Raw genomic sequence first — 24,578 nt, forward strand, 5'->3', positions numbered from 1 at the left:
GGTTGGGTTTACCTCAAAACCCAGAGCTTCTAACTCTCCAAGTCCTGGATATCAAGAAATACGATTCTTTCTTTTGAGTTCAACTATTTATAAAAGTTCTTGGGATTAAAAGCACTAGTGTAGAACATTTTATATTTTTTAGCTATTCAAATATTTTACCTTTTTTAGGAGTGGCTGAGGAGAATCAACAAGATTCAGTGATTTACGATGGGTACTCAGGACTTTAGTTGGCAAAGCCATGGGAACAACTGAAAAACAAAAGAATCAAGAGAGATCTTCTGAGGAGCAGGTATGGAATAAGACAGTAAAGCAAGAAGTGGAAGAGCTGAGATACAGAAACCTGGAGAGCCAACCCAGGAGACAAGTAAAGGAACTCTCCAGAATGATCATGAAGGAAGGTCCCAGGACAAAAACTACATACCAGAGATGGAGGGCAACCAAGCCAGAAGGGGCAGTTAACTTCAGAAATGACCAAGCTGAAGGACTGTCATCACCATGCCCTCTTTATCTTCTACTTTTCTTTTTTTTAACCTATTGGAACTATTCTAGAATGTGCTCTACCAAAGCAAAGGAATAAATTGAGAAAGGGGAAGACAAGTGATTCAGGAAACAGGGAATCCAACTGAAGAAATAAGCAAAGGAAATCCCAAGATGACAGTAAAGAGAAGTCTCAGGATGACACATATTCAAGATGCCTAGTGTGCAATCAGCCCAGACAGAAGACTCATGGACTCTTAAGAAAAATAGTGGACCCCAGAGATTCGCTGATATGGCAGACCTTGTGGAAATTTGTATTGCGAGGTCAATGGAAGATGTGGCAAGAAAACAAAGCAAATGAAAAGACAAGGCAACTATTAACTTTAGAAAAACAAAAAGTAAAAATGGCAATATAATCAGCACACTGTAATGCTCAGTTGGAAGTAATATTTGCATAATATTATAAAGATGAACATTGATTTAGCTAAACTTTTAATAAAACTACATTGGTAGGGAGGAGTGATGATGTAAGACAGCTAAATCCTTATTCACATAATAGAAAATCAATAGATACAGAATAAAATCAATGCATCACAAGACAGCAGTATAAACATATTATTTTGGAAAAATGGAGATACGTAAATACCAGAAAAACAACTAAAAATGTTGACAGTTGCTGTCTCTAAGTAGGAGGCCTGGGGGAGTGGGAAGGGGTGAGGCTGGAAGCACCTGCATTTTGTTATCATTTAGGACTCTCTGATTTTTTAAATTATGTCTGTGTATTACTTTGATAAAAGATATTAATTTAATAGGCAGAAAAGAGTTAATAACATACACGGAATTTCCAAACCCTTTGCTTTTGCCACGACAGAAAGTATATCCCGAGTGGAATGGACAGCACTGAAAACATGGTGGTCTTCTGTCTTCTTACAAAGAGGGGGCAGATAGCACTTCAAAGATGTGCTTTGCAGCAGGTGGTTGATATACTGATCAAATTCATCTTGGCTTTCTGTAATTGGACAGGCAAGAAATACAGCCAATGAAAACAAGCTGCAGAAATATTCTAAACGCATAGGAGTGACTATATATGCCATGTAGTACCGAGTCAATGTAGTGGAAGATAACACTTAGATTGAGACATCTGCACACTCACCCTAGCCCTAACGATGTAAAAAGAGATTTACATAGATAATATATGTGCTTATAAATGTACTGTTTGGAAAAACTTCATCCTGGGAAAAGACAAGTCAAGGTAGTATTTATATCACATCATCCCAAGATGAGCTGAAGAGTATATAAGACAATTTGAGGGCCAGCAGCCATTGTCTGATCTTTTTGGTCTGATGTGTCATGAGTGAGCTAACCATGATGGAACTCCTAGCCCCAATCCCAACTACTATCTGAAAGTAAAAATGTCACTTTAACCCAAGGGTTCACTCAATTTGAGAAATGTTATATGCATAGGGTTACGCCACTCGGGTCTAATCAAGCCTAGATCATTCTACCATTTCCTTCGAAAATCCAAGCAGTTTGTTTCCTTCTTCAGGATGTAGTTGGTGAAAACCCCTAGTTCCGAAAACTCTTCATCCTTCTAGGTTTAATAAAGCCCGACTTTTGAGTGCGTCATTTGCAGTTTAGGTTTTGAAATTAGCATTTTATTCATCTTAGTACATGCCAGCTTCAGAAGCCTCTTCTTTGTTATTTTAATTACCAATCATTTTCTGTGCCTGAGCCTACTGGCAATTTTATCACAATAATACCAAGGTTTAAATAAATTTTGTAAAGCACCTGCACAAGTATTCCAAGCCATACCTCGATTACAGTTGTCTTCTAAATACCCTCCTATTTCAGAATCACTGTCAGGACTGAAGCTTCCTTCGCTGGCATCATCAAACAACTTCTCATCACAGTCAGGGTCCAGGAAGGTCAGGTATGTGTAGAATGAGGTGGTGAGAAATTCTGCAAGGTTCCCTAATTTCACTCTGCCAAGAAGACACTGTGTTAGAAATGCATGTGGAGCGTGGACAAACCTCTGCTATGAATCACTGAGAGACTTTTCAACAACCAGGTGGCATTTCTGCCAGATTCAATAAATACATGATTCTGTAGACCGCCCCATATAAGTAGTCAGTCAGATGGCTGAAAGCAGAGACTATCAGAAAGATGTTTACCTGTGTTTTACTGCCTATGCAAAGGCATTCGACTGTGTGGATCGTAACAAATTATGGATAACATTGCGAAGAATGGGAAATTCAGAACACTTAATTGTGCTCGTGAGGAACCGGTACACAGATCAAGAGGCAGTTGTTCGGACAGAACAAGGGGATACTGATTGGTTTAAAGTCAGGAAAGCTGTGCACCGGGGTTGTATTCTTTCACCATATCTATTCAATCTGTATGCTGAGCAAATAATATGAGAAGCTAGACTATAGGAAGAAGAACGGGGCATCAGGATTGGAGGAAGACTCATTAACAACCTGCGTTATGCAGATGACACAACCTTGCTTGCTGAAAGCGAAGAGGACTTGAACCGCTTACTGACAAAGATCAAAGACCACAGCCTTCAGTATGGATTGCACCTCAACATAAAGAAAACAAAAATCCTCACAACTGGACCAAGAAGCAACATCATGATAAACGGAGAAAAGACTGAAATTGTCAAGGATTTCATTCTACTTGGATCCACAATCAAGACCCGTGAAGTAGCAGTCAAGAAGTCAAAAGACGCATTGTATTGGGCAAATCTGCTGCAAAAGACCTCTTTCAAGTGTTGAAAAGCAAAGATGTCACCTTGAAGACTAAGGTGCGCCTGACCCAAACCATGGTATTTTCAGTTGCCTCCTATGCACACGAAAGCTGGACGATGAACAAGACGAAGAAGCATTGACGCCTTTGAATCATTGCGTTGGCAAAGAATACTGAATATATCATGGAGTGCCAGAAGAAAGAACAAATCTGTCTTGGAAGAAGTACAACCAGAATGCTCCTTAGAAGCAAGGATGGTGAGATTACGTTTCACATACTTTGGACATGTTGTCAGAAGGCATCAGTCCGTGGAGAAGGATGTCCTGCTTGGTAGAGGGTCAGCAGAAAAGAGGAAGACCCTCAACGAGATGGACTGACACAGTGGCTGCAACAATGGGCTCAAGCATAACGATTGTGACCATGGCACAGATCCGGGTGGTGTTTCGTTCTGTAGTACACAGGGTTGCTGAGTCAGAACTGACTCGATGGCACCTAACAACAAGTAGTCAATCAAGACACTAAAACAAAAATTCAAGAGAAAGTATAAAGTGGAAGCACACAGCATATTAAAGGCCAAAAGGAATCTTGCTAATTTCTCACTGAGCCAAAGATTTTACAAAACATTGAGCAAACCACTTTTAACTAGAACTAACCCTTGATTTTTGCCCTAAAAGCCAGTAGACCAGAACAAGCCTGTAAGCAAATATTCTCTGAGCACACTTGAGTCATTGTTTGAGTCCCTGCCACCCAATTCAGTCACAGAGGGGCAGGGGTATTATGACAGAAGAGACACTTCTCAAAGCCAAATGTCTTTCCAGAAGAATGTGATGGGTGAGCTGTCACCTGAGTGGCTATTACATCAGGCTGGGAAGAGCTCCGCTGAAACATGGGAGCAGGGGCTGGCTACGCGGGCTCCTTCCATAGAGGCTGCGGTCTTCTAGTTCTGCAGGTCTAGCCCTGAGGCTGAGGGCCCATGGAGTTCTTCCTACAGGAAGAAAGACCCTCTGTGTGCTTCTTAAAATAGGATCCCTCCCATTTGCCAGCTTCATATTATGAATTTGTTTAAACAGCTGAGATAAACGTCTGAGGAGTAAATTGAAACATGCAGTACAAATTAATTCATAGGTGCTTGAGCTTCAGAGGGCAAATGGGCTGCTTGTAGAAAGATGGTCAGAAGGAAAGTAGAGCCTTCTCTTAATGGCGTACAAACCTTTCCCCCAGAGCCATGGGGCTAGTTCTATGGGTAGTCTTGTTCACCCTGGTGGCGTGGAGAATGGAAAGAGACAATAGATACGTTCTCTATGAAGTCGCTAGTAGAAAGGAGTTGGATTTATTAGGCTAAAGAGGGCACAAAGGTGGAAGGGCAGTAATTTCAAAGGGCTTCTGATCGTGAGCTACCCCAAGTGGACCTATGGGTGGAGTCCAGCATATCGACTGAGTCTTTTTAAAGAAAAACCCTCCAGCCTAAAGTGAAAGCTGAAATGAGATTAAACCTGTATTATTAAGAGCTGAGTAAGCTCTTCACAGAGTTCTGTGAGTGCTTTGCCTCTCTCTAAAAACAACAGGCCCCCTGATTCCCGGCAGCCTCCTCCAGCACAGCAGGTTCTGAGGGCCAGGTTCAGGACTCACGCAGACCTCTGCCGTGGCGGTCTGGTGACTCTGGCCAAGGCACCTCCACTCTTTATACAGTTCCTTGTCCAGAAAAAGGGAACGGAGCCCACCTTACAAACTGGTGATTCAATAAGAGACATAGCAGGGTTAACAGACATGCTAGAAGCGCTCAACAAAGGCAGACAGTATTATTTTCACAATGGTGAGATTTTGGGGAAAGAATTTATTTTGAAAAAAGGTTCATTATGGGCTTACGGTACTTTCTCCTGGTTATGATGTCATTCGCCAGGTGATAACTTATGCAGACTGGAATTCAAATGTCTGACAGTGGATGGATGGCAGCTGTGGGCCTGGCCCTGGAAAGGTAGGTGGTCCGAGAGGGACCAGGGGAAGCTTGAAGTGAGGGCCACTTGCTGTCAACAGCAGGCCCTGAGAGCTTAACAAACACCCACCAAAGGCTGTCTGAGAGATGATTCAAGTTTCACATGGCTGGATTAGATAAATTTGAACTTCTTTTAACTCTAAAGCTCCACACTTCGATGTCCAACAATTAATATGAAAAATGGGGGGCAGAGCAGCAAAAGACTTTTAAAAAACGGCCAATGTTACGTTCATTTTTAAAAATCACAAATCACCTTGCTCCTCCAAAATAGCCATCTTCTAGTTTTCTAATTGTAGACAGAACTGCAGAATGGATGTCGGCACCATCATTTGCTAAGGGTGGAAAAGTGATGGATTAGTTTACTTAATCTGGGAATACAAGTTTTTTGGGCATGCATAGAAATGTTTTCATTAATACGGACTAACTAAAATACTTATGGCATAGAAGATTCCCAAGATAGGAAACCCAACGGCCAAGGAATGTCCCCTAGTACTTAGCTCGTTCCATGGGAGCTGTTTTAAGTATTTTGGAAAGGGCCCACATCAACACTGGGGTGTGAACAAGCCAGGTGAAATGGATGAGTTACTGAGCATGGTGTGGGTGATGGGGAACGTGAGCATGGGTCTGCCCGTCATCCGCCAGCAGGTGCACAGGTAGGCCAGCTCAATCCGCAGCATCTCCACGATCATCTCGTTGTCCAGGGCCAAGTAGAAGTGATGCTGGTCGGTGAACTGAAAGTCAAAACAGGCCAGGTGAAAGCCATCCTTTATCTATCTTGCAACATAAGTTGTCACTCATGGCAGCACTCATTCTTATCTTTTGTTGCCAGGGAAAGGCTCGGTCCTGGCTTTAATCTGTCTGACCACGAGGCTGCTTGCCTCTGGATCAGACAAATCAATCTGTCGCCTGCTGAGAAGCCACTATGCTTCATTGGTGCAGAAGGGGAAAATGCGTTCCTAGATTCATTTTCAGCTCCTTTCTCGACACTGCTGTCCCTGGAAGCAAATCGGTAACTCCTTAATTCCTCCTCTTCCGGGCTGCTGGGTTTGGCGAGAGCTGCAAAGTGAGCCAGCCACTGGGAGCAGATGAGCCGTGGAGACTTTGTTTACCTGATGGATGACCTTGTTAACGTGGACTAAGGTACTGTTGCCTGATGTCAGTGACAAACTGTCCTCTTGGCCTCAGAACCAGTCCACTCTTGGTTCTGGACTAAAACTCGTTAATAGGGGAAATAACTCACAAGATTTTGGTGAGTGGAATGGACTAAGATGAAAAAGAGCAACGCAGGGTCATGACCCAAGATCCTACAGCCAACCGTGTACCCAGGTAGGTGAGGGCTGCACTCCACGTGGACAAAGTTGTCTTTCTAGCTGCTCAAATGGATAAAAAACATTTGGTATGCACTTTCACGGGATAAGCTTTCTTTGGAAACAAAAAATTGGAAGAAGACTTCCATAATCAGAAACCTAAGCAGAGTATTCAGTATGCCGACCGAGGGCTTGGGGGTCTGAAAACCAGACTGGCTGTGTGCCACACAGAGGGCATGACAACAGCCTATGCAAGTACTGGGGATTAGTGACAATCAGGGGCATAAAGTGACATGTCACTAACACATTTGTAAAGCGGTGTGTTCACTACTGCTCGTGACTAGAAGTGATGTCCACTCAGTGCAAGCCAATAAGCATTTATTGAGCACCTACTGTGAGCAAAAAATTGTAGTAAGAACTGGGTGCTGTCTTACATGTCTCTGCGTGAACATGCACATGTATCAGCTCCGAGTTCAAGGAGAAACGCCCACCAGACAGAACAGAGAGCTTTACAAAAGGGGTGCTTGTTGGTTTGCTCCTGGCCTGCTCTTCTCACCTGGGGTGTGAAAGTAAAGATCTGGTTCCTAATCACATAGAGTTTAGATGTGCCAAGGACACCAATATGCCGATATGGTCGCCCACTCAATTTCATATTCTTGTTTCGTCCTATTTGAAAATCAAAGAGAAATCGGAGTTTGAGTAAATACCATAACAACTAATCCAGGCAACTTAGGTTAAGGCTGGGCTTATTTTTATACTAGACAATCCACTCTGGAGTTTGGTTTTTCTCGTACCACAGTCCTTCTCCAAAAATGGGGACAATAAACAAACTCCACCCCTTTCTTTTCATGCAAATATTATGAACAGCCCCGGTTCAATATCCCTAAGGAATAAAACTATTAAAAGGCCTTTTATAAACACTTACTTTTATTTAGTACTGAGCCATAATACTAAACATAGTCAGATCGTTAGAAAGTCAAGTGAACACCCTCCCATTTTTATATGTAAACAAACATTTTCTGATACTACGGATAAGAATGATCGAGATACAAGTGACGGTTCCACATGTGGCTTTTCAAACTTAGGCTCCTTATTTCTGCAGCAGAGCTGGCTCTCGTCCACCCCACCTGCCCCGACGCCTCCTGAAGGACGTGAGAACAGCTTGTGCGCAAGCGAAGCAGTGGGGCCACCTCCTGTGTTGCTCTTCCCAATTATTCAGAATTTGTACCTACACCGGCCCCCCATCCAGATCCCAAACCTAGAGCTGAGATTCCCACTCACCAACCACGTCCTGATACCTCCCCAGACCTACCAAGCTTGGCATATATGTGGCTCAGAATCCGGCCAGGCTGGACGCGAATCGGATGAATGTCAGCAATACTCTGAACGCTTATCCCATGTTTCCTCAACAACTCCTTAATGTGATTGTTTTCTGCCAAGACAGTGACTGCAGACAAGGAGAAGGGAGAGTGCGTTAGCCTGGGCCTCTGGCCTCCTGGTGCGGCTTCTGCGTTATTTATCGTTGTCTTCCTTGGGCCTGTGAGAGCTGCACTAGCGTGCTCTGCTACCAACCAGTGTGCTCTGAAAATCATGGCACTCATCCTGCTGCTGCTCTGCCGGTCTCCCTCTGTCCTCGAGTGTCCGCAATGTGCAACAGTCTGAGGAGAAACTTGTAGAAATCATCTTCAACAGGTCCCAAGCCAAATTACCCCATTCCAACTGCTGTCCTGCTGCCCTTTGCGTCTGCACTGGTTCTGAACCTGTCATATCTTTTCAAGTAGCACACTGGGGTCCTTCTGGAGGGGTGGGAAAAGCTCCACAGGGGGATGCCAGGAGAAGCCTGTGCCTGTGGCCCCAGAGGACGTATCAGTGGAGTCTGCTCACACTTGGGGCTTGGACTGAGGAGGATAGTGGTTGGGAATACCTACCCTCCTGAGAGCAAGGAGAGCAGGCAGCTGGTGAGGATGCGGGGGTGGGGGCGGCAGCCTGGCCTACCCAGAACCATAGCACTGGGCCTGGCCCTGGCCCTGACCCTGGCCCTGTGCCGGGTCCCATTTGCAGTGCGTGAACCAGGGCACCTGGCTCTCCAGCAGGAGGAACTTGGGGCCTGGGACGTGGGGGCCTTTGGTGGGGGTCAGTGCCCCTACTTGGGGCCGCACAGGGATCAGCTAGGCCATACCTGCCACACCAGGACTGCTGGCCTTGGCAAGAAGGGGCAGTGCTTGGGCAAAGGGAAGATGTCCCGGGGAGGGCCCTGGAGGAGGCAGTACTGGCTACAGGGAGAGTGGGTGGTGGGCTGCAGCAGAGCCAGCTGGGTAGTACTGGGGTCTGCAGACACTATGCTAGGCCAGAGGAAGAGGCTCGGCTACTGCTAAGGTGGCCGCCAACCCCCACCATTGTTCCCACAGGCTGGCAGGGCCTGAACATACAATGTATCGAAATGCCACCAAGACCTGAATGTCACCTCTTATGTGTATACAGCACTTGATACTTGTCACAGTATTTTACTATCCATTATGTGATCTGATCTTCCCAAGTCCCTGAGGGAAACACTGCATGCTGAAAGGGCCAGCTGTGGCTGAACAAGGGCTGGAATCTAACCCTCCAGCTCCCAGCAAAGGGGGCTAGATTAGCCATGGTGGGTGGCTTCCCTGAACACCTGTCTCTTCTGGGGCTTCCGATGGCACGTGGACATTCACAATTATCAAAACCACACGCTCCCTGCAGACGTTACCCTTTTAGAGCAGTGGTGTGGATGGAGCCCTGTGCGGCTTGTGAGCTGACACGGCCGTGTGCAGAGACATTTCTGAAACTGCACTTGCTCTTACTACACACCAGCCCCACTTGACATTTTCCTTTCCGGTCTATTACATTTTTTAAAATGCTAGTCAGGACCCAGAAGCGTGGTCCAGCCTGCAGTGTGACAAGCAGCCTTTTCGAGGGTAGCTGACAGCACACGCGCTGGCTAAGGAAGGGGACAGACTCTTGAGTCAGGCTGTGAGCAGGCCATCCGGAAGTCAGTAGTGGGTTCGCACCCCCAGCCGTCAACTGCGGGGCCTTGAGTGAGTGAGTTAATCTCTAAACCTCTAAGATGGGGCTGCTGATAACCGCTGTCACAATTTTTACCTCATCAGCATGCTGTGACAGGTCAGTGTACCTCACGGAGGGCCTCGTGCACAATACTGACCGGGTGACGACCTGCGGGGCGTCTCGCCACATCATAGGCACATGCAGTACAACGAGGCAGTGGCGCCAAAATCCTTTCATTCGCTAATAATTGTTTTCAATGGATTACGCGCATAGTGCCAATCAACATTGAAGCTACCAGAATGATATGGGCCTTGTCCTTAAGAAATGTAGAGTCTAATTTAGGGGAAAGAAGGTATCTGCACAACATGCTATAAGATGGTACATAAGAGTTCCAGGAAGCACGGAAGAGGATTTGGTGCTTCCCAAGAAGTCCTCTCATTTAATCTCTAAACAACCCGGTGAGGGGGGCACAGTCTCCTGGTCTTACAAATAAGGACTCTGAGGCACCTGGGCGTCACGAGCCAGAACCGCTGCAGAGCCCCAGCTGCCCCTGGCCCTCTTGAGAGGAGGAGCTGGCCAGAGAGGAGGGAGAAGAAGGTGGAGGCTGGTGAAAACCTGGGCCTGGAGCTCTGATCAGAGGCCAGAACTCAAAGGGAAGAATGATTCAACAATCCTCATTTGTGTTCTCAGTTTTTATCAGGATCAGGTTTGATTTTTCAAAGACTAATAGTTATGAAAAATGGTGCTCAATGAATTACTTGTGCCCCAGATGGAATCAAGGTCTAGAAAACAATTGCTTTGTAGAAATTAAATTTGTGGCTGGGAAGAATACTGTTGCCTTTGGGAGCTACTGAGTCATGTAAGCTATTTCACAGAGCTGCTAGACACTAATGCACGTACATGCTTTTTTTTTTTCTTTAATTAAATAAGAAACTAGGGAACAATTTGAATTAAAAATAGCATTGGTTTTTCCAAGTTAAACATGAATAGTAAACACACGCACAAACCTTGTACTACAACATCAGGTTTGACTGAAGTGGAAAATCTTCTATTTAGGGGATCAATTTCACCAGTGGCAAGGAATCCCTATGAAAAGAGGAGTATTAACACGATGAAGCACTGATTACCCAAAACTACACCTTAAACCTAAGTTTTAAAATGTAACCCGCCGGGGCTCACAATGGGTAGTATGTTATCCCTTTATAATTTTTGACTCAATTGCTTGTTGTCTCTGAAACAGAATGGACCATTCAAGTCACCACTGCAGACATGTACCAAATTTCTGGCACCCAGCCCTCCAGGAAGGAGCCCTGATGGCACAGCAGTTAAGTGCTCAGCTGCTAAACTGAAGGGTTGGTGGTTTGAGCCCACCAGCCGCTCCACAGGAGAAAGATGTGGCAGTCTGCTTCCGTAAAGATTACAGCCTTGGAAACCCTATGTGGCAGTTCTACTGTTTTACAGGGTCGCTATGAGTCAAGATAGACTCAATGCCAAGGGGTTAGCCCTCCAGGACTAATCAAATACGCTTCCCTTTGTGCGAGGGATGATAATAATAATAAGTCCTCACTGCATGCCGAGTGCAGTACGGAGCACCTTTACGGACACAGTCACATTCAGGCCCAGTGAGATGGGCACTATTATCAGCACCACTTTACAGGTGCCAAAGGTAAGCAGCAGAGTGGGGACTTGACCCACAGCTGACCACTCGGAAGCACTGAAACCCTCCCCTGCCTGCTTGCCAGATGTGCCCTTTCACTGAATATGGCTCTCCTCACATTTTCTACAAATGGTCTGAGCCTCAGGAAAGAGGAACAGGGTGCTCAGGGAGATCTGGGGAGGAACTGGATCTAATGCTGGGCCTGGACAAAGGCGTTCCACTGAAGTGGAGGAAACGGGTGAGCAGAGTTACTTGTTTCCCATCTCACTGATATAGAAATCAAAGCTGCCAGGTACTGCAGAGACGATCAAGTCCAGCCTTTTCACTTTACAGATGAGGAAACTGGGGCCCAGAGAAGTTAAGTAACCTGCCTAAAGTCACAGAAGTAGAGGCAGGGCTGACTTTCCAAAGTAGATATACGTGTATTCCTCACTAATAAAGACAGAAGTAGAAGATACAGTCTGTACCCCTAAGGACATGCCCGGGAAACTGGGGAGCCCAGACATACCTATGAAAGAGGAGCTCTACCTCAGCAACTACAGCTTCTCAGGACAGCTTCCACTGCAAGAGCTTTAATGGTGGCCTTCTACACACTGAGAACCCCAGTGGTGTTCTCTGGCCCACTGCTCCCTCCCTTGTTCTAGAGCCTGGCAGCCCACCCAGGGCTTAGAGGTGTCAGCCTAGCTCCCTGCCCCAGGCTCCTCCCTCGCAGTCCTCTCCAGGGGCCCAGGTGCTCAGCTGGGCAGGTCCTCTGTGAAGGTTGAACCATCTGATCCACTCTGCCACACTCAGGTCTGGGGACTGAAGTTCTAGGTGGCTCACAAGCATTTCTACTGTAAAAGCTCAAGCCTGGGGACAGTAAGTCAAAGCTTAACAAAAAGAATGAGTTGGTGGCAAGTAGACATTCTAGGGAAAGGTGTTGTGGGCTGTCTGAGGGAACTCCTGACTAAAAAATTCACCACAGAAAAGCCTGCCTGCTGCCTGTTCACGTGGGGCAACTTAGAGTCCTACTTCTTGCACCTAGGACAGTGTTGAGGCAGCTGAAGCAGATCTAGTAGCTTCCCCAACTCTGTATCTATCACAGATGTGCTGATGCCAGCTGAAGAAGCTTCCCGACTCCTGCTGCCCATCAACTCAGGTTCCTGCTGCAGGCCAGGAGCACTGGCAGGAAGGGATAGAGAGTGCTCAGCAAATGGCTGACACTGAGCTGGTTTAACAGAAATACAGTCACACAAGCCCAAGAGTCAGGCCTCAGGGGCCAATGTAGTCCAGCTGACTTTAAAGGCATGAAGATACAAAATGCAGTCCCAGCCAGCCACCCCCAGCAGCTAGCCCCTCAGATCAGCCTCCTCACCTCTGCCAGCAGCGTGCTGAGGATGTACAAGGACTGACCCCACAGATGAGGCAGCTTCCCCAGAGGTATTCTGTCCACTGTGTGAGGGTTCTTATATTCTTCGTCTACCTGGCAGAGAGAGAGAGAATTCAAGAAGGCAGAATGTCAAAGAATAAAAAGACCAATGGTACCTGTCATTGGGGAGCACACTAAGAATTTACAAAGTGGTACCAAACATGTCCCCTTGCACATCCAATCCCCCAGGCCCATTCTGTGCAAGAGTGGGGATATGCAAGCCTGGGAAGCTAAGATTCAGACGCTGGGGGCCACAGTAATAAGCAAGAGAGGTGGTGTTCAAATTTGGGCCTGTTTCCTGGCCAGCGTCCTTCCTATGAGCACATTCACAGCAAGAAGTAAAGACACAGGCGCTGAACGTCTGGCCTGCCTTCTCAGTGCACGCTCTGAGCAGCAAGAGTTTCCCGGCTCATGCTACATTTGCTGGTATTACGGATAACATGATCTAAAACATAGGCTTAAAGCCATGGCAGGGCATCACTGGGGGGGAAGTTCACCATCACCGTTAAAAGAAAAAAAAAGTTGCCACTGAGCTGATTCCGACTCATAGCAACCCTATAGGACAGAGCAGAACTGCCCCATGGAGTTTCCAAGGAGCACCCGGTGGATTTGGTTAGCACCTTTTCATTAGCAGCCTTAGCTCTTCATCACTATGCCACCAGGGTTTTATAAACTCTGCATGTGTATGCAAAGAATTACCAGTAGGTGGCACTATTTACTGAGGAAACCCAATCAGACTACTACACCCAACTGTCCATTAGGTTCTCAAAAAGCTGAAGCAATGGGGAGCTTTTGTCTCCTCAGAATATGCGACAGTTTTCTATCTGATGGACAGTGCTGGCTACACAGTGTTAAGAGTTACTCTGCAACTTCCTCTCTTCTAAACTCCATGCTGGCCTTTGGGTTTTTATGCGTCGTTACAACACTGGTTAGGGGAATGTTACCAGTAGCTGTCGAGTTAACTCCGACTCATGGCGACCCCGTCTGTGTCAGAGTAGAACTGTGCTCCACAGGGTTTTCAATGGCTGATTTTTCTAAGTAGATTGCTAGGCCTTTTTTTGGAGGTGCCTCTGGGTGGACTTGAACCTCCAACCTTTTAGTTAGCAGCCAAGTATGTTAACCTTTTGAACCACTAAGGGAGGGGGAGATGTTAGTGACTATTTTTTTTTCCTCCAAAGGGGAAAAGTACGCGATGAAGAGGCCCATTTTCTGCTGGTGGAGCAATCGGTGACCTTAGTAATATATTCAGTAAAATTCTAAGAACTTGCAGTAGTAGTAAACGTTTAGAAAACCTAAAGCGCATAAGCAAACCTCACCAGTACTCATATAACCAAACAGAATAATGATGTGGAAGGAGATTCTCCAAAATGTCACAGTGATTATCTTTATTTGCTGCTTTATGTCGTCCCTGGATGTTCTGCAGTACGCAGGATTGCTTTTACAGTCAGCTGGTACCTCAAAGCCATCTGAAAAATTGGTACTGTTAAGTAAGACTGCAAAGATCTAGAATGAGAAACATCAGATGTGACGAACAGGAGGCAGGCAAGGTGTCCAGGCCCAAAGACAGCCTTGCCCTGTCCTTACCCAAACCAACCCCGTCCGCCTGAGCTGCTTGCAGGCCTTCAAAGGCATTACCTTTGCTGCCTTGACGCCTCGTGGCTGCCCCTCCTGCTTGCTGACTAACTCCTCTGACCGTCTCGCCCCCACTAGGTGGCCAGCCCACAGTGACTGAGATGGCACTGTAGCTACCTCTATGGCCCCATCATCTTTGTTGGACACACTTCCCTTAGTCTCAGGCAGGGTGACAGAGAGGCCTGTGTAGGGTGGGGCCCGGCACAAGAATGCCCCGCTGAGGAAATGGGTGAGGCTGAAATCCAAGCTGCAGGCCCTGGTCTGGGGCTGCGGCCACTCCCAGCACGAGGCCCCTTCTCTGATTTGTGCAAAGGCGCCACCTGGGCCTTTGGTGGCCCTGTCTGCAGGAATCCCTCTGAGTGGTCTCTACATGCTACTGATGTGATGAATGAACCTTCCCAGCTGTCATCTGGGAGTAGCCAAGAGGAAATGTGGCCAACTTCAGATAGTGTCCAAAATCGGTGCCTAGCACATAAGCATAAACACGCTGAACCAAAGAGGATGTTGCCATGACAAACAGAAACCCGAAGGTCAGAGTGGAGCTCAGAAGAAAGTTGCAGAGTAACTTTTTATAATGTGTAGCCAGCACTGTCTATCGGAAAGAAAAGTGTAACTTACAACACCTAGCACGTCCTACAGTCACTAACGTGTACATTTCAGTAGAACAGGGATGGTTACTGCCTATCATAAAACAGGTAAAATACCCCCGAAGCCATCTATTTTTATTTGCTCTGCTTCTAGGTTCCAAACAACCTCTGATCACTAATTTTGTTTTGCCAAATGCCTCAGTTCCAGAAAAGGAGCAACCTGAATAAGGGATATGAACATCTAGTTGCTGGAAAGGAACTACCCGCCCCCACAGCCAGCCTCTCCTGTCAACACACACACATCGCACATAGTAAAATGAACTCATCTGCAGGAAACCTAGGCTTATACCCTTAGAGAGAAAACGGCCCCTGCAAGCTCGGTGGCCTGTGCTGTGAAGTGAAGAAAGACCATTATTCCTTAACTCCAAAGCCTTGCCCTTGACTCTGGAACAAATGCCGTTCGGAGGGAGCTTGGATGGTGCAAGCGTGTCTGTTCCTGCTTGGATGAGGCAGCCATCAAGTCCAGGGCTAAGGGTCTAGGCTGGCGGGGCTGAGAGAGACCACCGGGAGCATATAGCAGCCTCAAGGGGCAGCCCAGGGAGTCTGGGCATGAACCAGCAGGCTGGCTGCACTGCTATAAGCTCAAAAAAAAGTAAAGGCTCCTAAATTATAAAAAAAACAAAACACCACTGCTGTGGAGTCAATTCTGACTCAAAGCAACCCTATGGGACAAAGCAGAACTGCCCCATAGGGTTTCCAAGGGTGTAATCTTTACAGAAGCAGACTGTTACCCACAGAGCAGCTGGTGGGTTCAAACTCCCGATCCTTCACTTAGCAGCTGAGCACTTAACCACTGCGTCATCAGGGCTCCTTAAAGGCTCCTAGCAACAGGATAGTCTACTTCTCACAGAAACTCGATTCCTTTCTTTGATTTTTCTCATTGGTTTAATTGGTTCCATTATCTACCACATAATCACTCCTTCTAGATTAAATAAGGCCAAAACTGTGCAAGTAGAACTTTTCTGCCTAAGGATCAAGTATCAGACTCGTTTTAAATGTATCTTCCCTGCAAAAGTGAAAGGAAGTCCCCTACAGCACTGCTTCTGGAGGCCCAGGGAGAACATCCATGGCGTGGACATTCCCTGCCACCTGGAGAGGGCCTACCCGTGAGGCGGCAGTGTGTGGTTGGGGGAGGCGCTGGGCCTGGGGTCTGGTACTGAGCTGATGCTCCAAAAGATCCCTGCCAGCTCCCTGGCCATGTGGACCTGATTCAACCACAGAACACCCAAATCCCAGCTGCTGCGTGCCATGCTTTTGCTGGTTACAATTTCCCGTACTCTCAATTTTGGGGATGACAGCGCTCTCGGAAGGGCCTTTTCCTTTCCACAAATTCGACAGTGAAACTTCAAAGCAATGGGAACAGCTGAGAGACAAAAAGACTTAAGAATTTCTTTCTTCGAAACATTAGATGTTTAGAGGGTAACCTTTCCACCAAGACGTGAGTCCCCCGTGACCCAATTTAGGAAGCTAGATAGAACAAAACCATCTTGGGGCATGGTCGTGGATCCAACTGTATCCCCTCAAAATATGTGTCAACTTGGTTAGGCCATGGTTCCCAGTATTGTGTGATTGTCCACCATTTTGTCATTTGATGAGATTTTCCTATGTGTTGTAAATTCTATGACTATGATGGGTTAGCGGCAGTTATACCGATGAAATCTACACAATTAGATGGTGTTTTAAGCCAATCTCTAAAAGACAGAAGTGAGCAGAGAGACAGGGGGACCTCATACCACCAAGAAAGCAGCACTAGGAGCTGTGTGCGTCCTTTGGATCTGAGGTTCCTGTGCTGAGATTCTCCCAGACCAAGGGAAGACTGATGACAAGGACCTTCCTCCAGAGCCAACAGAGACAGAAAGCCTTCCCTTGGAGCTGGCACCCTGAATTTAGACTTCTGGCCTACTGGACTGTGAGAGAATAAACTTCTCTTTGTTAAAGCCATCCACTTATGGTATTTCTGTTATAGCAGCACTAGGTGACCAAGACAGGCATCTTCTTGGAACTGGACAGTTTCTGTCTCCCTAATGTACCACAAGGATCCCTGGAGGCACAGTGGTTAAGCACGTGCCTGCTAACCGAAACGTTGGCAGTTCAAACCCAACAGCCTCTGCGAGAGAAAGATGTGGCAGTCTGCTTCCATGAAGATTACAGCCTTGGAAACCCGGTAGGGGAATTCTACTCTGTCCTACGTGGTCGCGATGAGTCAGAATCGACTTGACGGCAATGGGTTTGGTAATGTAGAAGAGCATCTAACTCATCAATCTCTCAAACCCTAGCTTGGGAACTGTTTGAAGCAAAGGAAGAGATTCTCAACTCTTTGGCTTCTCCTCCTGCGGGAAAGTCTAAGAACAGAGTGCACACCAGTGCTTTGCACTTTCAGGGTTAGTTCTGCCTCTGTAGGGCCTCAGCTGACGCCCCTATGGTCCAGCATGCTTCACGTGTTTTTCCCAAGCCCTAAATACCTGCACTAGACAGGAACTACCTATGGCTTTAGAAGACACTTCTGGAGAAAAAGTGTTAGGCCTAAACTCAAAAACCAAACCCGTTGCTGCCAAGTTGATTCAGTTAGGCCTAAATGGAGGATGAAAATACCAAATGGCCAATCACCCACTTCCTAAGTTCTTGACAGTGGCACAAAGGGCTCTGGGCCATTGGGTTACCTTGTTAGGTGGAATGGCATACAGTTCTGGAACCAAGTGGATCCCATTCTTGCCTCTGATTAATATTCCCTCCAGGGCCTCTTGGTACTCTTGGACCTGGAAAAGAGCCCCATACCACACAGAATGAAGCATGTCTTGTTAATGTTGGAACAGCAGGGCAGCATAGAAAAACAGCTGTCTTGACAGCAAACAGACTAGAACTAGGACACAGGGCAAAGAATGTACAAAGACCTGCAGCTCAAAGAGTGCGGGAACAACTGGGCCTCGTCATGATGGTGAGTGCTAAACCAAAAACCCACTGCCATCGAGACGATTCCGACTCATAGAGACCCTGTAAGACAGAGCAGAACTGCCCCACAGAGTTTCCAAGGAGCGCCCGGTGGATTCGAACTGCCAACCCCTTGATTAGCAGCCGTAGCACTTAACCGCTATGCCACCAGGGTTCCCACCGTGAGTGCTAGCAGGAGCTAAATGCGCTTGGTTGCCCTTTTCCTGGGTGTGTCTAAGCTCAGCCCCACTTGTCCAGCTATCAGGGAACCGGACACAGCACCCCACGTGGAGCAGCCATTTCTTCCTCAGAATCCCTAGAGTACTCACATCTACATCGTGTGTCAGACGTCTTTCCAGTGCTTCTTAAACCCATAATTTAAGTGCTTCACTCTTAATTAACTTTTGCCAACTGGATTATAAACCTTTTTAATTTTTTAAATTTTATTTGAGGTCTCTGGTACATCTCTCTTTCTTGAAAACTCTTAAACTGTACTTCCAAAATTAAGCTATAGACTATTATTCTTTTTTCTTTGTAGGTTGTTAGGTGCTGTCGAATGGGTCCCAGCTCACAGTGACCCTATGCACAACAGAATGAAACACTGCCCAGTCCTGCACCACCTTGCAATCATTGCTCTGTTTGAGCCCATTGTTGCAGCCACTGTGTCAATCCATCTCATTGAGGGTCTTCCTCTTTTTCACTGACCCTGTATTTTCCCAAGCATGATGTCCTTCTCTAGCGACTGGCCCCTCCTCGTAACATGTCCAAAGTACATGAGATGAAGTCTCGTCATCCTTGCTTCTAAAGAGCATTCTGGCTGTACTTCTTCCGAGACAGATTTTTTCACTCTTCTGGCAGTCCACGGTATACTCAGTATTCTTCGGCAACACTGCAATTCAAAGGCATCAATTCTTCTTCAGTCTTCCACATTCCTTGTCCAGCTTATGCACACATACAAGGTGACTGAAAATACCATGGCTTGGGTCAGGCACACCTCAGACCTCAAAGCGACATCTTTGTTTTTTTTTTTTTTTAATTATTGTACTTTAATGAAGGTTTACAGAACAAACTAGTTTCTCATCAAACAGCACACACATCATTCTACGACATTGGTTAACAACCCCACAACATGTCGACGCTCTCCCTTCTCAACCCTGGGTTCCCTATTATCAGTTTTCCTGTTCCCCCCTGCCTTCTAGTCCCTGCCCCAGGGCTGGTGCACCCCTTTAGTCTTGTTTTGTTCCATGTGCCTGTTCAATCTTTGGCTGAAGGGTGAACTTCAGGAGTGACCTCATTACTGAGCTAAAAGGGTGTCCAGGAACCACACTCTCAGGATTTCTCCAGTCTCTGTCAGGCCAACAACTCTAGTCTTTCTTTCTGAGTTGGAATTTTGTTCTACAATTTTCTCCAGCTCTGTCTGGGACCCTCTATTTGTGATCCCTGTCAGAGCAGTCAGTGTTGGTAGCCAGGCACCATCTCGTTGTGTTGGACTCAGTCTGGTGGAAGCTGTAGTACTTGTGGCCCATTAGTCCTTTGGATTAATCTTTCCCTGGTGTCTTTGGTTTTCTTCATTCTCCCTTGCTCCTCATGGGGTGAGACCAGTGGAGTATCCTAGATGGCTGTTCACAGGCTTTTAAGACTCCAGATGCTACTCACCAAAGTAGAATGTAGAACACACTCTTTATAAACAATGTTATGCCAGTTGAGCTAGATGTTCCCCCACAATCATGGTCCCCACAGCCCTCAGCCCAGCAATTCGATCCCTCAGGGAGTTTGGATGTGTCTATGGAGCTGCCATGACCTTGCCTTGGACAGGTTGTGCTGGCTTCCCCAGTATTGTGTGCTGTCTTACCCTTCACCAAAGTTTCTACTTATCTATTAAGTGTTTTTCCACCTCCACCACTCCCCTCCCTTGTAACCATCAAAGATTGTTTCTTTTTGTATGTAAACCTTTTCATGAGTATTTACACTAGTGGTCTCCTACAATATTTGTCCTTTTGTGTAGATTATAAACTTCTTGAGGTGGAAGTCATATCTTAAACCACATATTCCATTTCTACTTACTGGTAGTTTTGCACTTAAAAGATGCTCATTCAAACGTTTACCGTTCAAGATATACTGTAAAACCTGCGAAGGCTAGAACCTGCATAAGGCGGAAACCTGTCAGAGAGGAAAACGCAAATGTTTTCCACTAAATTGAGCAATAGATAAGTGGTAAGACGGCACCCTGTCAAAGGCAGAACACTTGCGAGACCCGGAAAAACAAGGCAGTCCCGTTGAGTTCTGGCTGTCACAGGTTTCACTGTATTTGCTGGAACGAATCTGATGTGTTAAGAAGGAAATGCCTGCACTATGGTCCGTGTACACCAATTCCTATGTGCACAACTCAATCTATGAAAAGCTGCTGAAGCAAATACTTCCACTAAATTAAAAAAGCAATGATCTAAACCTGTCTTTTAAAAGGGAAAAGAAGGTGTTCTATATACTTTTATAACAACTTAAAAAAAAAAAAAAACCCTTAACTAACCACCAAGCTATTTAACACATTTTTCTTTGGGGAAACCAAATCTCTTCCAGATCTCATTTTTTCTTTTCTTTTTTAATTTATGGACAGCAAAGCGTGACTGCAAGTGTATTGTTTTTTAACTATCATGAGGCAACAAGTGGAGGAGACAGCACAGGCATGTGGGTAGTAGATTCTATGATATCACAAAACAAGATACTATGCACTGTCATTTTTCTCTCCTTCGCTTTTTTTTCCCCTTTCTGATAACTGTTAAGTCTGTTCACAATTAAAATTCAAACTTAATTCTTTTGAGTTCATTCAGTTCTGGAATAAAAAGACATCAAACAAATGACCCAAGATAATCACTAAAGCATAAGAGTAAGAAGCAACGATTGGGGAAGGCAACACTCTTAAGTGTATTGCCAGTTTTGAGGCCCTTGGCCTTCTCGAGCAAAACCAAAAAAGAAAAAAACCCATTGCCATCAAGTCGATTCTGACTCCTAGCGACCCTATAGGACAGACTGGAACTGCCCCATAGGGTTTCCAAGGAGCGGCTGGTGGATTCGAACTGCCAACCATTTGGTTAGTAGCTGAGCCCTTAACCACTGGGCCACCAAAGCTCCTTCCTGAGCAAGGGCAGCTTTCAAAAGCTAAAATCAACATTAGATTGTTCATCCCACCCCAGAATATGTTTTCAGAACAGGTTAAAAAAAAAGGGCAAAACATGTGTGTTTGTCAGTCATTCCATAAGCTCCACAAGATCAGGTCTGTTTTGCTCACCAGTTAGGCTCAGCAAAGTGCAAGGCACCAAGTCGATGCTACAGAAAGGCATCTGGAACAAATTTGTTGTTGCACTAACAAATAGTTACTGAGTACTCACGATGTGCTATGTACTAGTACTATGTATCATTCAGTGACCTAGATAGAGACTGCCCCTGGCAGAGTCCTCTGTCAGGTAAGCAGGAGATTAACTACGGTGTGATCCATGCTATTATAGGTGCTGTGGGAGCATAAAAAAGAAGCACCTGACCCAGCTTTGAGGATTAGAGAAAGGTTCCTCAAAGAAAAAACTCTTAAAATGAAGCAAGTGAAGAAGAGAGGGACAGCTGTGGATGGAAAGAATGTTCCAGGCGTTTGAGAAGAGGGGAGAGATAGCATGGCCTATTCAAAGGACTGAAAGATTTGAGTGTGCTTATATCACAAACTCAAAAAAGGAAGTAAGCGGTTAAGAAATTAGGCTAAAAATTAGTCCAAAGGACTAATGGCCCACATGAACCACAGCCTCCTCTAACCTGAGACTAGAAGATCTAGATGGTGCCCAGCTACCACTACTGACCACTCTGACCGCTCTGACTGCAACCACAATAGAAGGTCCTGGCTAGAATGTGTAAAAAAATGCAGAACAAAATTCAAGTTAAAAAAATAAAATAAAACAGACTTACTGGTCTGAAAGAGGCCGGAGGAACCCCCAAGATTAATGCCCTAAGACAACCTTCTAACTTGAAATTGAAGACACTCACGGAGGCCACTTTTCAGCCAAATAATAGATGGGGCTATAAAATAAACGGTAATACCCATGAAGAATATATTCCTTAGAACAAGAGACTATACATGATCAAAAGGGCAACATCTGCCCAAAATCAAAGATGAGAAGGCAGGGAGGGACAGGGAAACCTGCGAATGGAAACAGGAGCCCAGGGAGGAAACGGGAGAGTGCTTGACACATTGCGGGGATTGCAACCAATGTCGCAGAACAATTAGTGTAACAATCATTGATTGGAAAACTAATTTGTTATGTGAACTTTCACCTAAAGCACAAAACGTTAAAAAAAAATTTAGGCTAAAGTGATGAAAACAAAGGTCAGATCTTATTAGATCCTAGAAAACACATGAAGAGTTTGTCCCAAAAGCAATCAGGAAGTCATTCGAGACTTTTAAGCAAGGCAGTAACATAACACAATGTAGTTTGCCTTTTAATAAGATCACCCTAGCAGAGGTGTGAAAAACAGAAACAGTGGGGAACAAACCTGGAGGCTGGGAGACTAGTTAGGAGGCTGTTACATTAAGCATTAGCTGGAAGCACCCTTAAACTGGAGCTAAAGGCACCAAAACCACTGGCTGATCTGAAAAAAACAAAAACACAGCAACACCACCACCACCTATCTGTGAACCACTGTTCTTTAGTGGTCCCCAATAAACCACACTTCCTGAAACTAATGCCCTCATGTAGTCCCCTCTCCCTGAATATGGTATGGCCCTGTGACCTGCTTTAAACAACAGAAACGTGACAGAAATGACACAGTGCCAGTTCTGTGCCTAAGCCTTTAGAAAGCTTGGCAGCTTCTACTTTTGTGCTCTGGGGGAAGATAACCGCCATGTCAAAAGCCTAACTGTTGGAGACTACCATGCTGTGAGAAGCCAGAGCTAGCCATGTGGAGAGGCCACAGGGGAGAGAACCAAGGCCCCAAGGCCCCAGCCAACAGCCCAGCTGAGCTCGCAGCTGATAGCCAGATAGCCAGCACCAACCCGCCAGCCATGTAAATGAGGCCATCCTGAAAGTGGATCCTCCAGCCCCACTGAGCCACTCCAGTTGACATGGGCAGAGCTGGGAGAATTTGTCTCTTCTGAGCACTGCCCAAATCGCAGAATCATGAGCAAATAAAATAGTTGTTGCTTTAAGTTGCTAAGTTTTGGGCTAGTTTGTTAAAGGGCAACAGATAGCTGAATCAATGGCCTATATTTTTACATAACCCTATGTTTTAATAATAATTAGCACACCAGTGGAATGGAAATGCTTATTATCAATACAACACCCAGCATTTCCTCACCTGAACAGCGTCTTTGTTGAAGACTCCGTCAATTATGAAATATGTCCAGAACACAGGCCACTCACATTCGATGTTTTCAAAGAGTTTGAGTTCCGCGGGATCATAATGCAATCGGTTTGGGTCCTGGAATCCAACCGAATGTACACGTTCAATAAGGCATTGTCAGCGCATACATAATACTATTGTACCTCACTGGGTTTCCCTTGCTTGTCTGATCCAAGGCAGTCTTGAGGTCAATATGATTAAGAGGATAATGAGGAGACAATATTTTTGGCAGTTTTCCATGGTAACATTTCAGCAAAGTAAATCTGGAATATACACAAGACTCCTTGGCAGCTTATTCTATTACAACATTCTATATCTCTAACAAATAAATAGCAATTTGCCTCTCAGAGTGCTTGGCAGATCGTCTGCTATTATTTATATCATTATATTTGTCATGATGGCAAAGAAACCCAAGGAGGAGGCCACGGTTGGTCTTTAACAAAAATGTGTGAGCCACAGAACTGTTTGTCCTTGTCTACAAGGCGGCTTGAAACTACTCGCTTGCTGTCCTCCTGATGATCTTACTATTCTATTTCCTAACTCCAGGCTGGCAGGCTCCAAAATTAATACTTCCCTTCCCAATATTCCAACATGTAATTATAACCAATAGAGGGAGAACAAAACAGCAGCAACTCAGATATGACGCGGTTAATGGCTCATAAGAAGCCATCTTGAAATACAACCTCTCTCGGGGTTTTATAACCGTCTCGAAGGAAGCGGCAACATCCGTAACGACCCTAATAAGATAAAGAAAGAAAACACATTACATTTGATGAAATAGAGGAGTTTCTTTGCCTTTTTATTTTCTAATGCCAGTCAGCCTTACACCCTCTTTCCCCTGAATCTTTTAGTTAGTAATGAAATTTGTTCCAAATGCTTTTTGATACCAGTACAAAGAAAAAAAAAAAAGAGTTACCTTTAAGTACACCTAATCCTCCCTTGAAACCCTGGTGGTGTAGTGGTTAAGTGCTATGGCTGCTAACCAAGAGGCCAGCAGTTTGAATCTGCCAGGCGCTCCTTGGAAACTCTATGCAGCAGTTCTACTCTGTCCTACATGATCGCTATGAGTCGTAATCGACTCAACGGCACTGGGTTTGGTTTTGGTTTTGGTTTTTAATCCTCACTCATTGACTATCTTGTTATCTGACATTTCACATTTACGACAATAATAAAAACTCTTCTATTTTGCTCATTAATGATGTACATCCGGCAGTAACGAACACCAAGGTGCAAGGCGAGAGTAACGCTGGCTGTGATGGTTACAGTTATGTGTCAGTTTGACTGGGCCATGATTCTCAGTGGTTTGGGAGTTACGTAATGATGTAATTTGGCAGTTATGCAATGATGTAGTCATCCTCTATTTTGTGATCTGATG

General features: G+C 45.6%; 1 protein-coding gene across 8 annotated transcripts in view; it reads right to left on the bottom strand.

Annotated features, from left to right (window-relative positions):
• Positions 1 to 24,578, bottom strand: part of PHKA2 (phosphorylase kinase regulatory subunit alpha 2) — a 77,627-nt gene that overhangs the window by 18,088 nt on the left and 34,961 nt on the right. For 7 of the 8 annotated variants that reach the window (XM_003415965.4, XM_023555175.2, XM_064278059.1 and 4 more), the window contains 12 exons: positions 23,887 to 23,940; positions 23,159 to 23,281; positions 17,557 to 17,652; positions 12,564 to 12,671; positions 10,560 to 10,638; positions 7,835 to 7,969; positions 7,079 to 7,188; positions 5,802 to 5,946; positions 5,469 to 5,547; positions 2,290 to 2,459; positions 1,313 to 1,486; positions 160 to 248 (listed from right to left, as the gene is read on the bottom strand). In XM_003415965.4, coding sequence (XP_003416013.1) covers positions 160 to 248; positions 1,313 to 1,486; positions 2,290 to 2,459; positions 5,469 to 5,547; positions 5,802 to 5,946; positions 7,079 to 7,188; positions 7,835 to 7,969; positions 10,560 to 10,638; positions 12,564 to 12,671; positions 17,557 to 17,652; positions 23,159 to 23,281; positions 23,887 to 23,940 — 1,362 coding nt within the window. The remainder of the gene's footprint in view (positions 1 to 159; positions 249 to 1,312; positions 1,487 to 2,289; positions 2,460 to 5,468; positions 5,548 to 5,801; positions 5,947 to 7,078; positions 7,189 to 7,834; positions 7,970 to 10,559; positions 10,639 to 12,563; positions 12,672 to 17,556; positions 17,653 to 23,158; positions 23,282 to 23,886; positions 23,941 to 24,578) is intronic. The other variant, XM_064278062.1, reaches the window with a different exon arrangement.

Source organism: Loxodonta africana, chromosome X (assembly GCF_030014295.1).
Source record: "Loxodonta africana isolate mLoxAfr1 chromosome X, mLoxAfr1.hap2, whole genome shotgun sequence".
NCBI lineage: Eukaryota > Metazoa > Chordata > Mammalia > Proboscidea > Elephantidae > Loxodonta > Loxodonta africana.